The sequence below is a fragment of the Tamandua tetradactyla genome, chromosome 7 (genome assembly GCF_023851605.1).
Source record: "Tamandua tetradactyla isolate mTamTet1 chromosome 7, mTamTet1.pri, whole genome shotgun sequence".
In the NCBI taxonomy this organism is placed as follows: domain Eukaryota; kingdom Metazoa; phylum Chordata; class Mammalia; order Pilosa; family Myrmecophagidae; genus Tamandua; species Tamandua tetradactyla.
Window position 1 is genome coordinate 71,831,516 of NC_135333.1, and position 15,628 is coordinate 71,847,143.

The 15,628-nt window shown below is 34.6% G+C and overlaps 1 protein-coding gene and 1 long non-coding RNA gene across 7 annotated transcripts in view; one reads left to right on the top strand and one right to left on the bottom strand.

Moving 5' to 3' along the window:
• LOC143691476 (uncharacterized) overlaps positions 1-15,628 on the top strand; it is an 80,131-nt gene that overhangs the window by 25,681 nt on the left and 38,822 nt on the right. The window lies entirely within an intron of this gene.
• Positions 199-15,628, bottom strand: part of CLECL1 (C-type lectin like 1) — a 38,295-nt gene continuing 22,865 nt past the window's right edge. The window contains exons 2-7 of one of the 4 annotated variants that reach the window (XM_077169986.1): positions 13,212-13,277; positions 11,155-11,241; positions 8,786-8,884; positions 7,232-7,401; positions 1,133-1,245; positions 199-536 (exon numbers count right to left, since the gene is read on the bottom strand). In XM_077169986.1, the coding sequence (XP_077026101.1) occupies positions 419-536; positions 1,133-1,245; positions 7,232-7,401; positions 8,786-8,884; positions 11,155-11,200 (546 nt within the window). In that variant the 5' untranslated portion in view covers positions 11,201-11,241; positions 13,212-13,277 and the 3' untranslated portion in view covers positions 199-418. Of the gene's footprint in view, positions 537-1,132; positions 1,246-7,219; positions 7,402-8,785; positions 8,885-11,154; positions 11,242-13,211; positions 13,429-15,628 lie in introns of those variants that run through there. The other 3 variants (XM_077169983.1, XM_077169985.1, XM_077169987.1) reach the window with 3 other exon arrangements.

Here is a 15,628-nt window from a genome sequence, read left to right on the forward strand (position 1 = left end):
TCCGAAGTAGAGATAAAAATTTGATATGCATTGCTTTGAAACCATGAGAATAGATGTGATTAGCTAAGGCTATTTAGAGGGAAGATGTAAAGAAAATAAAGAAGATTGAAGTTCTTAAAAAAAAAAATGAAAAGTAACAATGATGATTGGATAACTATTGAAGATATGCAAACAAAATTTTAAAATATTCATCATACCTTCTCATTTTGTATAACATTTTATGTCCTCTAAATCACCTTTCCCAGGCCTCTGATAAGTGGCATCATATTCATGCATATCATAAATGGACACATACACACTCACACAAATACGGGGCTCTCTTGAACACACAGTCCTCTGGATATTCTGTGTACTGAACTTAAATATCATTCAATATCTTTCAGTCACAGAGTGGAGTCTGATTTCTTTGCAGAGTGGATTACAGTTCACAAATCCACTGGTTAGTTTTCTCACAGTTTTCTGCAGTAATCTCAGTGTGAGATACATAGGCACATTTCGTTCTCCGGGTCTGTGGACTGGTTGTTTTTATTAAAAACCTGTAGAGAGAAAGAAAATGACATCTTTACATGAGCCTTGAAAATATGTATGTGTCCAGAGGCTAAAGAGGTCCTCAGTTAATATTTTCTAATTTTTAAATGAAAGCATGATCATTGAGACAATTTAAACAGGACCCAATAACATGCTAGGTAAAGTAATTCTTCTTACCCTGAGTTATTTTCCCCAGTGGTGACATTCTAGTATTATCTGTTAATATTTAATAAAACCACCAATTTTTTTCATTTATAAAAGTAGTGACCAGGATCAAAAATGAACAGAAATATATTTAATTTTGAGGACCTTCTGCTCTCCTAAGAGGTTTTACATTCCCCAATTTACCTCTTAGATAAAATGATAACATACAAAAGCAGCAGTGGGAAATCCTGTGTCACATACACATCTTGTAAGTGGGTGGTGTGATTTCATGTGTGTGCCATTTTATCAGAATTATTTTTCAGATTGTGAGAGTCAATCAAGCAATATATATATATATATGTATATGTTCACTCATTTCAAGCCCAAAGCATTAGACAGCCCTTTCTTGTCATGTGATAAAGAATCCAACAACAAAAAGTCTAAACTACAATGAACTCACAGATTTGGGTCAAAAGAACTGTTGTCTATCCAGGTCCATGAATCCCTTCCAGTGGGAATACTCAAACCAATCCAATATAATCTTGAATGATTTAAGTGCAACCATAGGAAACTCTAAAGGGAATAGTAAATGTTATATGAGAAAAGCTGACTGACTCTTACAGATAAAATAAAAATATCTCAAGAGTACCTGTTATATGCTTAACATCAGGCTAGAAGCTGGGAATAAACAAGGGAGTAAAACATACTTCCTATTTTCCAATACATCATGGTGAAGAGGAACAGACATGCAAACAAACAATTGCAACACACTCTGACGACTGCTAAAGCAGAGTTAGGCACAATGGAAGTAGGCTGTAGAGTGTGAATGCCCAATTCGAGTCCTAGCTCTATCATTGACTATTGTGCAACCTTGGATGAGTTATGAAGTCTTTTCATTTCTGTTTTATTTTTTTTTCAGTCTCTAAAATTAAGATAATGTACCTATCTCAAAGAGTTATTACTTTGTTAATAAATATTATTAAACATTGAGTGAGAATACATGCTCAGTACATAAATATTAACCATTATAATCAAATATTGGTGTGAATTAATATACAGAAGAAAGAGAATGTGCAGGGAAAATTAAAGAAAAACCAATGTGTGAGCTGATGTAGCAAATATTGCTTATAGTTACCAAATATCTTTTTTCTTCTTTTTTGTGTAGGAATACAGCCACAATACAATAAAGACTACATTTCCCCCCCTCCCTATGACAAAACGAATGGAAGTTATATTGGACATTGAATCAGGCACTTAGAGAATACGGCCATACCCTTCCTGTCATCATTTTCTTCTTTCTCTGCTGGCTGTATGTGGACATGGTGATGACCCAGTCAAGACTAGGTAGACAAGGGCAGCACCCTACTGATCGGAGTCACGAGTTGAAAACCCTAAGAAGTATGGACTACTGTGTGAGAGAGACGACCTCTTGCATTTATCCTCATACAGATTTTTTTCCCCCATTTTAACACTTTGAAATTGGAACTATGTTAAAATCAATGACTTGGGGTAGTTGAGAAATGGACTGGGTTTGAGATTTGCTTTTGATATGATTATCCTCAGTGTTCCACAGGATTCAAGTTCCTGTAATGATACTCTGTGCTTAGTAGAGGGTTTACTTGCCAGAGGAATATCCATTTGATGCTGAACATTTTAGTTTTTCTTCTGCACCGTTTCTTAGATGGTATCTCTTTGCAGTATTCCTCTCTTGTCCCTCTCCCAGCAGTATTCTTCTTATTCGAAATTTGTTAGCTTGGTAGAGGGAGGCTGTTGAGGGGAGTGGTCTCTGTTCATCTGATTATGCCTCCATCTTAAGCAGGCACGGGGTCCCTGTGTCTTGAGTGGGTGACCTCAGTTCTGTTGCCCCTGCCCTGGCTGTAATAGTGGATCCAGTTGTGTACACCTGCCTGTCCCACAGGAATAGGTATTTTTTTTTTCGTACTGACCGTGTTTCCCACCCGCAGTGATTCACGTGTTCTCTAAGGGCATCGGTGCTGCTCTTGTCCTCTCCTATATTGAATATTTTGTTCTATAGGGCAGATAGCGGGTAGGGTAGAAGGGTCTGAGTGGATTTCTTGCCACTAAATTACTGCCATTTTTATCTCTCATGTCTGCAACGTGATGGTCACTTCTTTGTGGTTCTTTCCAGTCTTTGCTCTGAAAGCCTGGTAACATTTCTAGAGAAAGAGCCTGCAAGAGGGTGTGGACTTCCCCAATTTTTGCAACCCAAAAGGACTTCCCACTGTGTTACTACCCTGCACTCAGCCATCCTTCATTTTCAGCGAAACCTTTTTAATACAACAGAGATTCCTTTCAGATTCTTATTTTCTAAATTCTTATTTATCTTTGAAGAGGAGTATGTCTGGTCCATTTATCTGCTTGGAATAATGTAAAGAGGTGTAAGCTAAAATGGAGGAAGTCAGTTTCCATTACAGCATACAGTCTCAGATACTAAAACAGTGACATCAGCAGAATGTTATAAAAGGCAATTCTAGGTTCCTGTCCCCACCCAGAACATCAAACCATATGGGACATGAAATGCTCCATTTTAGCCGTAGCTGGGCCTTCACGCAAACTTTCCCTGAAAACAGCCCTCTCCTAAAACTTATTTAAAGTCTGCAAGGGAAGGGAAGGGTGAAAATCTGTTTCTTAAATCTGTCTTCCCCTCGCTTCTTCAATGACCCCAAAAGGGGACTTGATTAATTTTCTGAACTTACTCAGGGTCTGATATGATATAGGACATTTCAGAAAGATCTCTTGGCAATTTCCACCTGCTTCTAGTCAGCTCAGTAAAAAAAAACTGAATTTAGAATGAAAGGAAAAAATTATATGATTATATCACCTGATGGAGAAAATTCATTTGACCAAACTCAACACTCTTTCATGATAAAAACATTTGGAAAACTAAGAATAGAAGAGAACTCCCTCAACAAGGTATAAAGGATTAAAAAAAGAACTCACTATATTGTAAAAAGCTGGATGCTTTACCCCTAAGATTAGAAACAAGACAAGAATGCTTGCTTTCACCACTGCTACTCAATAGTGTACTGTAAGGTTTAACCAGAGCAATTAGACAAGTAAAAGAAACTATTCTGTACACAGGTGACACAATCCTATGTATAGAAAATCTCCAAAAATCACAAGAAAGCTACTAGAAGAAATCCAAAAATTCGGCAAATTTTCAGGGTAAAAAAGCAATACAAAAATCCAGTTATATTTCTATCTATCAGCAATGAACAATCCAAGAGGGAAATTAAGGAAACAATTTCATTTACAATAGAATCTAAAAGATTAAAACATCTAGAATTAATTTAATCAAGAAGAGTTGATCTCCTGCCAATACCCCTTATTCTGAGCTGAAAAAGACCTTTCTCTTCCTAATTAATTTTGTAATTTAATCAAGGAAGTACTTATACAATAAGAACTATAAACTATTGCTGAAAGAAATTAAAATCCTAAACAAATGGAAAGCCTTTTCATTTTCATGCATTGGAGGACTTAATCTTGTTAGGATTAGCAATAGTACTGAATTCAATCTACAGAGTTACAGAAATCCCTATTAAAAGTTCTAACTATCTCTTTTGCAGAAATGGAAAATCCAATCTTCAAATTCATATTGAATTACAAGTCTCAAAATATCTAAACAATTTTGAAAAAAAAAAAGAACAAAGTTGGAGGACTTATACTTTCTGAGTTCAAAATTTACCAAAACATTACAGTAATCAAAAGTATGTGGTACTGCATTAAGATAGAAATACAGACCAAGAGCATAGGATGAGAGTTCAGAAACAAACCCATACTTCTCAGATCAATTGATTTTTCACAATGGTGCCCTGGCTGCTCAATGGGGAAATAATAAATCCCTTCAACAAATGGTGGTGGGACAAATGGATTGTCACATGAAGAACAATAAAGTTGGATCCTTACCTCACATAAGATTAAAAAATAACTCAAAATAGATGAACCACATAAATATAAAAGCTACCACCATAAAACTCTTTGAAGAAAACATAGGGGTAAACCTTCATGACTTTGAATTTGGCAGTTGATTTTTAGATATAACATCAAAAACATGAACCACAACAATAAAAAATAGATTGGATTTCATAAAAAATTAATATTTTCTCCATCAAAGCACATTATCAACAAAGTAAAAAGACAACCTAATGAATGGGAGAAGTGTATATCTGATAAGGATTTATCATCCCAAATATATAAATAACTTCTACAACTCAACAACAAAATGACAAACAATCAAACTTAAAAAATAGGCTAAGGACTTAACAATACTCATTTCTCCAATGGAGTTTTATAAATCATCAACAACTATGCTCAACATTTTGTCAATTATTAGGGAAATTAAAATTGAAATCACATTGAGATACCACTTCACACTTACTGGGATACCTATATTAAAAAAGGAGGAAAATAATGAGTGTTGGTGAGGCTGTGGATAAATTGGAACCGTCATACATTGATGGTGGTAAGATAAAATGGTACAGCTTCTGTGGAAAAAAAGTTGGCAGTTTCTCAAAAAAGTTAAATATGGAATTAACATATGACTCAGATATTCCACTCTTCAACATATATGTAAAAGAATTGAAAACAGAGTTTCAGATACTTGTACACCAATGCCTCTAGCAGTTTTATTCATAATAGTCCAAAGCTGGAAACACCTCAAGTTGTCACCAGTGTGGAAGGCCAGGAGCAATCAATCAGGCCCAAGCAGGGAAAGTTCCCACAACATTGGGGTGGAATGTCCCCAAGAGTTAAACAATAACCAATATTAGGAAACTGAGAGAATGGGATGTGTGTTGGCAACAGCTAACGGTATTTTTCTGCTTCTATGATACGTTTGCTTGGTAGCAACTGCAAAACCACAACATAATTTTAGCCTTTATAAGCACACCTTGAAAACCTCTGGGGGCTGCTCTCTGAATCTTCCTTCTTGGAAGTTTCTGAAACACTCACCGGCCGGCTAAGAAAGACCCCAAATTGGCCTGCAGTTTTGAATTATGTGGTCTCTCTTTTGGTGCACCCCAGAACAACCACCAGATGAGTAGACAAGCAAAATATAACATATACACACCATAAAATATTACTTGGTCATAAAAGGAATGATGTTCTGGTACATGTGACAACATGGGTGAAACTTGAAAACATGTTAAGTGAAAGAAGTCAGACACAAAAGAACAAATATGGTGTGATTCCACTTACATGAAATATTGTTGTAGGCAGATTCATAGAAATAGAAAGTAGATTAGAGGTTACCAGGGGCTCAGGGAAAGGAGAAGTGGCAGTAATTTCTTAACGAGTACTGAGTTCTTGTGGTGTGACGAAAAAGCTTTATACATTGCAAATGTAATTAATGACACTGAATTGTACACTTACACTGGCAAACCTACTAAATACACACAAGAGAAAACTTGAAGTATGTTGTTTGAGACAACCATCCTTCAAAATCCAGTTTGTTTTTTCAGGAAATTTGTCTTCCCTGCATTTCAGCATCCTTCCCTTTGGAAGTGAGTCTGAAGTATGTAAGAGTCTTAGTAAAGTCTTCCTTGCACTATTTCTCCATACAATGATTTATTGTTTATTCATTCAGAATATTCCTGTTAGAAGCATTAAAGTTGAACCACGCTTTACCTCTTAATTCTGAAAATTTACCTCAAGGTAGAGAAAGGTCTCTTTCAGATGTTGATTCTGTCCTGAATTTGGCTCATATTTCCCTGCACGTGACAAAGAGTCTCACAGTTTGATATCTGGGGTTATTGCCTGGTTATACCAAAGATAGATTACTGCTCTTTTTGTTTTTCTTGTTAGTGGTGGTTTCCAGGAAACTCAGAAGGGTTTTTTTCCCCTCATAAGTTTCAGCAGCTGCATTTCATGAATCCCCTCAGATGGCAGATGTTCAACCAGGATTGTAAAGCACTGCTAGGCACTAGGTTTTTAGAAACTGAGCCTTTGACATTTTTTCTGGTTCTAACACCCTACCTCTCATGCTAAGAATCCTTATTTGATGTTTGCCAATTAGCATCTATATTTGTGTTATCAGTTCAGAAAAAAGTAGTATCTGACTTTCATGTAGTAAAACTTCTATTTAAATTAGGCCAGCATAGTTAAATATTCACTTCTCCCCTCGGAAGAACTAAATCTAAGTGGGAAGGACTATTGTGTATTTCTTTTTTTCACAATGTCTTCCTTAACTTCAGTTGCTATGGTATCTGACTGTAGTCTTTGTGAGTATTGCGGTAAACGTGGGAGATAAGAATTTTAATCTCTTCCATTTAAAAATGGACTGTGGTAGGAAGCAGGAGCCCACTGTCGAGATAAACATAGGTGTATAACACCAAATGAATTCCTCATCCCCCTAACCCCCAGCCAAAAGAAGCCTGAAGTAATCATTTTGCTCATTGATTCATTTAACCAGTATTTATGTTGTTATAAGAAGATGAGATTTAAAAAAAAATATTTTTTCCACTGGCATTTGTCTAACTTGTAGCACAAGAAATATTGCAAATGTAAGAGATGCTTACAATCACCACATTTAATATCTCACCATATCAATGAAGTTTTGAATCACAACGAGATGCGAATTCTTTGTGGCACAATCAGCTTGACTTTTTCCCCAAGAACTCTTGCTTTCAGAAACCCAGTAACATTGCCCTCCATGCAGCTTCCAGTCTTTGGAGGGGCAGGATTGATTGGCAGTGGAAGAATTGGAAGAATCTTGAAAGAAAAAAAGAGGAATTAAAAGACAGTCACAAATGTTACTGTTTTGATCATAATTGCAACTAAGTTTTATAAATAATCACTCTATAATTTATTTAAAGTTGAGAGTACAATTCTAAATTTATTAGTATGGTAATTGAATTCTCAGTATTGTCGCTCTAATGAAAAAAAAAAAAAGACAGTCACAAATATATCCCTGAAAATGAAAACTGATTAAAAACTCTCAGAATTTATCTAACTATATGCTAAACTTTCTTTGACAAACATATGTGCTTTTCTCCATGGTAGATTGGGAAAAAAAAAGTCGAAATAATCAGAATTGCAACCACATTATTCATTCACCTTTTCTTTCTTTCATTTATTTTCTTTAAAACTTTGTCATACTCTCTATCAGCCAGGGAACACCAGACACTAGGATAAAATAAACATCCAAGCCTTATGGAGCTCAAAATTTTAAAAGAAATCTATAAATCAGAGAGCTTAATTAATGGTTCACTAAGGCATCAGAAATTTTTGGAGTTGGATATCACACAGGAATAGTTTCGCTTAGGCAAAATTTGTGTATTTGGTGGCCCTTCAAAATCAGATAGACCAAAGGATGTTGACGTGCAAAAACGTGTTGGTAGCAGGTAGATTTAATTTATAATATTTGCTTGCAGGTTTATATGATGATGCATGGGTATCCTAGTCACATCAAAATAATTTAGTGTCCCTGCAAATAATATTCTACACACACAAACACACACACACACGCACACACAATGGCTTGAAGGCTTTGAAGAGTGAAGAGAGGCATGCACATTCTGGAGGATAGCTGCTGACATTTGGGAGAAAATTTGGCAAGGTCTGAGTGTCCCATTTTTATCATTGTTAGCCTCAGGCCAAACCTGGTGCTATGTAGGGTGGCTAAACCTTCAGCAAACCACCTGCAATCTTTCCTAACCTGAATATCCAGAGGGCAGAGTTTGGGGCAACCACAAATGTTAAAAAATGACTAACATAAGATTCCCACTAAAATTTTTTACATGCAATAACATTTTAAAAATTGACAAAATTGACCTGCTATGACCATTATTTTGTAAAAGGAAAGATGTTATAACCACACCCTGCATATATCCTAGTAGAAAAAAAAATCATAACATGCAATTACTTCAATGAAATATTTTAAATTAATTAAAAATTCACTGTATAACTTTTATAATTTTGCCTTGGACCATTGAACATTTTTGTCATGGACTGTAATTAACCCTGGGAAATAATGGTCTAAATCATCCCTCTGTAGGGGTAGAGGAGTCTCTCTTGTATTCAGTTATTCCAGAAAAACAAATGTAGGTTAACTCTTGATTACACAGGAATTAGATAATAAATTTTAAAAAGTTACCTATTGAGCTGTCTTTTCCAGATTTCTTTTCCCCAGTGCAGTCTTTCTTTATTGATTCATTATTTGCTTCCCTATGTCTTGCAGAGTTGAATTGGATGACTAACGAAAAAAAGAAACATTTTCTTAGTTAAAGTCAAAGCACAAAACAATTGGGTTCTAGAAATTCCATCATAAGTTAAATGACTGGGGGGAAAACATTATTTTTTCTAAGAGATGGAGTTTCCTTTGTACTATTATTAATCAAAATAATGTTATCTTTAGGAGAATTGGAGAAATAAGACCTGGGAACAAATGGACACTCACTTTTTTTTCCCCTAGAGCTTTCATATTTCCTTTAATTAGCACAAAATAACCATCTGAGTCTGAGCTCCATTTGGATAATTTGAGTTTATTGAGTTCCTATTATTCAGATGTCACTTCCTTCAAGGAAAGGGTTTTTGGTATTTTGGGTTTGGTTCTTGATTCTGTTCCTTTTGATATCTTGCATGTAAATGCTGCATATATTTAAGTGTGGGGATAAACTTAGACTAGTTTTTCTACTTTCTATTGGCCATTTAATAGATGCTATTTTTGTTAATTCATATTTTCATGGTAGCATATTAGACAATTGATACTATTTCGGACAAAATAAAATGACTAAAATAATAAAAGTAAGTATTTATATAGTGCTTGCCATTGTCAGTCATTGGCACATAGTACTACATTTATAATATATTTAATGCATTTAAATATAATCTGTAATATTTATATTGATATATATTACTTTTATTCCTTACACCTTACGTGCTGGGATTTGAAAGCTGACACTCTGGCTTGAGGCAAGAAATCCTACATATTCTTGCCTCATAGATAAACTTTTTAAAAAGACATTTTATCCTTAAAATGTATTTTAGAAACATATCTATTCTAGGACTAAATCTATTTTAGTAGCAAGCTACATTTTCTATTTTTGTAACAAACAAATCTATTATAATATTTTTTAAAAAATGTAACAGAGGTTTTTATGCTAATGCCTCTTGCTGCTTTGTGTGTGTGCGCTATTTTAATAGCCCCAATTAGGCCACTGACTAGTTATATGAAATTGATCTGAACATTCATTAATGCCTCTGGGCTTTATATTGCTCTTTTAATCCAAGAGATTTGGCCTTGCTGATTTCTAGGGCCCCTTCCAATTCCAGAATTCTATGACTCTGCCTATTTCCTTCTAATTACTAATGTCATTCCTAAGAGTTCAGTGACATATATTTGGTTTAATCTGGAAGCTTGCATTCCTTGTAATATATAAACTCTGTAGGTTATGTTTGTTCTATAGATATATTCATGAGGCACTTTTCTCTAAAAATTTATTCAACAAAAATATTAAAGTAATTACCATATGAATAATTGGGTTAATGTTCGGCTATGACCAAAGTATGCGATTATGATTTTTAAATGGTTGATTGAATTGATCGATTTGAGACACACTTCTCACTTATGGATCCAAGATTGATGATGACCAGAGGCATCTAATTTATACAAGCTTCACTCAAATGTACTTTATAAACTTTTATACATATAACCCACTATCTGACTGCACTGGGGACAGGCATAATGCATCATTTGGTCTTTGTCATAAAATATACCATTGACCTTGACATCTTCCCTTATCAGTGAGATGACTCTATTATATATATTATATTACTACACTGAAGTTTTATATAAACTCTCTAATTTTAATAATCTATCATATTTCACACTTCCTTCATGAAGTTGTACTCTATTGTTTAGGAACCCCTTTATTAACAAACACAATTGCAATAGATTTTCAAGGAATACTTGGAGATTGTGCTGGTTTGAAATTGTTATCTCCCCCAGAAAAGTCATGTTCTCCTTTAATTCTTTTAGCCATATTCTTTTAAACCAATCTTGTGGGGTCAGACCTATTGTTTAGAGGAGACCTTTTGATTAGGTTGTTTCCATGGAGTTGTGGCCCCACCCTTTCAAAGTAGGTCTCGCTCTGCTAACTGGAGTGCTTTAAGAAAGAGACATTTTGGAGCAAAGCAGACACGTGGAATAAGAAAACACCCCAGCAGAAACCAGAAGGACCCACGGGGCTAAGAGAGATATTTTGAAACCAATCCAGGAGAGAAGGGCCCGCAGATATTACCGTGTCCCTTCTCATGTGACAGAGGAACCCAGATACCATCAGCCTTTCTTCATTGAAGGTATCCTCTTGTTGGTGCCTTAAATGGACATTTCCATGGCCTTAGATTTGTAATTTGTAACTTATAAATTCTCTTTGTAAAAGTCAATCCATTTATGTTATATTGCATTTTAGCAGCTCTGGTAAACTGACACAGGAATAATGAATAATATTACTAATTACTCACCAATAGTGCTCAGCACAATTACTATTACCACAAGGATGATGATCATTGCACATCCAGCTTTCTGGAAAATTCCATAATGGTGAGAATCTATAAAATTGGATAGATTTCACTAGTAGGCCCAGAAGGTAATTTGAGGTTTTCATAATGAGGGTAGGGGAAAGCTGGATAAACTTTCTCAGTTTTCAGTTATAATGCTCCTGAGTAACTTTCCTCTGAAATATGTAAACATAGCTTCTTTATTCACTCTGTCTTCTTTTCACTTTTTTTCAATACATAAATACTCACATATCTTCAGCTCTCTTGTTTGTGTACAGGGGGACTATAAAATTGTGAATGGATTTAAATTATTCCTGGTGGAACAAAGTCCGTATGTTTTAATTTATCATGTGGAACAGTCCAAATTGTGGGAGGCAAGACAATCACAATCACAATGTCCCTTTGCATCTAAGATGTATTTATATCCCTTTATATGTTTCTAATATGAAAAACTAGATTACGAACCATAAAGCTTGGGATAATAAATCATCATATTGTTATGAAAGGCCCACCATAAAATGTAATAGGGAATTATTTTAGACCCTAGTAACACTTAAGCAAAGCATGAATTTCCATCTCTTAGCCTGAAATATACTCATACCTGTCTCACCAACACACTAGTTTCCTGGTGACATCCCTCTATGTCTTATATTTCAGAAGACCAATGAAACTACAGTATTTATTTAATATCTAATGATATCCATTCATTTGTTCATCTACTTATACATTAATCCACTCAATAAGCATTTATTGCTTAACTGCTTTGTATCTAATTCTCTGTGAGGTGCCGATTACAGAGGATTAAAGGATCAGGGAGAGGGATCCACACATGCAAAGGTTCTGAAATGGGGAAACATGGTAATTTTATGGAACAAATGGCCAGATCATAACAAGTAAAATGGATGAAGTTAAAAAAGGAAGGTCAGGGATAGTCATGTAGGCCTTGGTAAAACATGATAGCCCAATAGTAATTTGCCTATGCACTGATAGGGCATATCAGAACAGATATTGTGTCATATCCAACACTAGAGATATACAGAGAAACAGCAACAGTAGATTTGACTTCCCCCAACTCTATTGACCATAAGCATGATATTGGTAGATCATTTAATCTTTAAATGTTTATGTCTTTTCTTTTATAATATTAGATTATTGGATGAAATAACATTAAAGATGTCATCTCCAAATTCCTAAACCAGGAAGGGATTGGGGTTCTATCTATCAACAGGAATGTAGACTCAAAAATACTATATAAGGGCAAGTGAAAAGACAAGACTTTAAATTATTTAAATATTCTATACAGTTTTTTTTTATAGAAAACAAAATTCTTACCCTAGAGGAGAGAATGGAAATGCAACATTGCTAAGAAATTTCCTTGATGGGTCAGAAAATACAAGAAACCAACATTGAAAATATATCACCTGCAAGGTGGTTTTGTGATTGAGGCACAAAAATCTCGACTTTAGCCATATTTCTATCTCCTCATTTCCAGAATATTCCATTACTCATATAGTCATTAATTCTAAACTTGATGAAATAATAGACTAATATTTCATGTCTCAATGAAGTTTAACATTTTTATCCTGTCAATATCCAAATTTAAAAAGGATAAATAACAATGTGAATAATTTTGTCAGAGATATTTGCTTTAGTGTAAATACATTAATCACCTTATCTTAAAAGGACTGATTTGGTGGGGGTGGGTAATGCTCTAGAGCAGAAGTAGTCATGAGCATAGAAGTTACTTGTGAGTACGAATGTTTCCCACAAGAAAAATAAAGAATAGATAGGCTATGAAAACCAAAAGCAAAGATTTACATATTAGAGCCAATGTTACATTTAAGCTTTGTAAACAATTTGCTTCATTAAAAACATTCATTCTAATTCTTACATTCAATGAATTTTGCTCTGAACTCAGTCACCTAACAATTTGCAGTAAAACGATTGCAGACATAAGGACAGAAATAACGGAAATTAAAAGTAGAATACTTATCCTACAGGGAGCCCTAAACCCAACTTACCAGTTTTCTGAAGTGGAGATGAATGTTTTGAAGAGGAAGTCTGAACAGTTTTGATATCAGCATAGACTATATCCCCAGCCATCGCATGTGTTAAAAAGAGAGATCACAAATGATAGTCTGCACAAGAGAGTTCTGTATTTCTACAACCCAACCTTGGGTAAGTAAATTGAGATGGAGCATTTCCTCCTACTCTCCCTAGTTAATGGGCTTCCTCTTTGACAAGAGATCACAAAAACAATGAGCTCAGTCTTAACAACCAAGGAAATACTTTGATGAATACACAGTGCATACAGAGAAGTTTAACTACTATGACCACAGTGAGTTCTTGCTCTTTAATTAGTTTTCTGCCTAAATTTGGAATAACTTTAACTTTTAATACCACAGAAGATAACTCAGGACTTTCTTGTTCTGTCAACCACTTCTTTTAGTTCATACACGTATTCTCTTGCAGAAACTCTGACCATCCATCATTACCCTCAATGAGGAATAACAAGAAAGGGGATAAGGAGGGAGGAATTTAATTATGGATGTTATAGAAAACTGATTCTCTTATCCTTTTCTTGAAATACATTGCATTTATTTACATAATACTTTAAAAGTTCCCCAGAAAAATCTTCTTTCCCTCATGAGCTCTATTTTACTAAGACTAAACCGAGGAAAGCATGGATCATACAGAGGACTTCCAAACAGCACAATTTTATTGAAGATAATAATTCAAGTTTATATCATAAAGAAAAGTAAACCCAATTTTTACTGAGGTTTATAGAAATTTTCCACAGTTTACACCTTAAGTATAGGTTTTTATCTCCTGTTTCTTCTGAAACTCACTAGAATTGTATTAAAGGAATAAGTTCATTTAAGTCCAAAACAAAAACAACAGCAACAACAAAAAAAAGTGTTAGGGCTCTAGAGATGATGAAAAAAATCAGCAAATTCCTGGAAGATGGATGGTAGAAGGAGAGGTGGCAAGTGATGAAGCAAAGTAGAGGTTGAAACCTAGAAGTTGAAACCTAGAATATGCGGTGCGAAATAATTGAGGAGAGGTCCTAAAAACCTGTGAAATTCTAGTAAAATTCATGATTCAGAAATACCAGATATTTAGGAGGGCAAGAATTGTTAGCTTCCAACTGGTGCTTACTTGGATTTCTGCAGATGAGAGTTGGTTTCCTCAACATCTAGCCCAATGCATTGCACACAATTGTCTAAACAGCAGCTATCCTTACCCCCAAAGACATCCAAAGAATTTAAGTTAAATTAATTTCAAAAAATCTTGAGAACAGACCGTGACACTCAGCTATTTAGGAGTTCTTCGGAAAATGACTGACTCCCAGAAGATTTCTCACTCTGGGTGTGACCTCTTGAGTTTGCTGTGGCATTTCCTCTTTTCTGGGCTAAAAATTTTAGATGACTAGACAATAACTACCGCATTTTGACGGTCATTTTACACATGAAAACCTGACTTTAAGAAGCTATGCTATTTGCACATGGCCAACCAGTAAATTTAAGAGTGAGGATTCTAACTCATATCAAACTGAGTCCAACGTCCATGCCATAATGCAGCCATTGCCTCTAGATTTTCAGCACTTTGAGAAAAAAATCACATTTTATTATTCTTGTCTCTCTCACTCATTCTATACATGAAACTTAATAGACACTCAATAATTATGTCTTGAAATACCAAATCAATTAATGCTCGACTGAATTTTATTGCTGGGCTCTAACATCTTTCCAGAGTGAAAGCAATTTGTGAGTAAAAATTAGTCATATGAAAAATATGACATGACCTCATCATGTAAAACCAAAAAAATAATAATATGTAGAGAACTTATTTAAGGTATATAAATATGTAATGAATCCCTGGAACTTACAAATTTAATATTGACGATCCTCTCCCCCCACTCCCAGATGACCGGGGTCTGTATCATGCAGTAATCTGTGATTTTGCTAAGTTTGACTTTGAATAAATGGCATGATATTTGTGAGTAGGGCTCATTTAGCTAGGAAGAACATTCTACATAAAATCAAACTTCAGATAAATTAACAATGAAATATTAAAAGTACTGGTACTTTGAGAGTATGCTATTGAATAATCCAAATAAAATGTGCTTGGTAACACCATAAAGTTAATTGTAAAATTACTTAGGTTAAGTAGCCTAAACTAATCAAATATTCATTGGTAAAGTGTGAATAATTTAAATATTTAGTTTGGTGTTGCATTGTATGGGGAAAATTTTATGATTATTGTGATAGTTTCAAATTTGTTGACAACATTCTTGGGCTATAACATTTGAATGTTGTTGACTTCAAGCATTAAATATGAGGATTTAAATATGATTTAAATTTGAGGATGTTTAATTGTCATTGATAGATATCACTACTAACTAATGGACTAATATGCATCTAAAATATGGTTTATT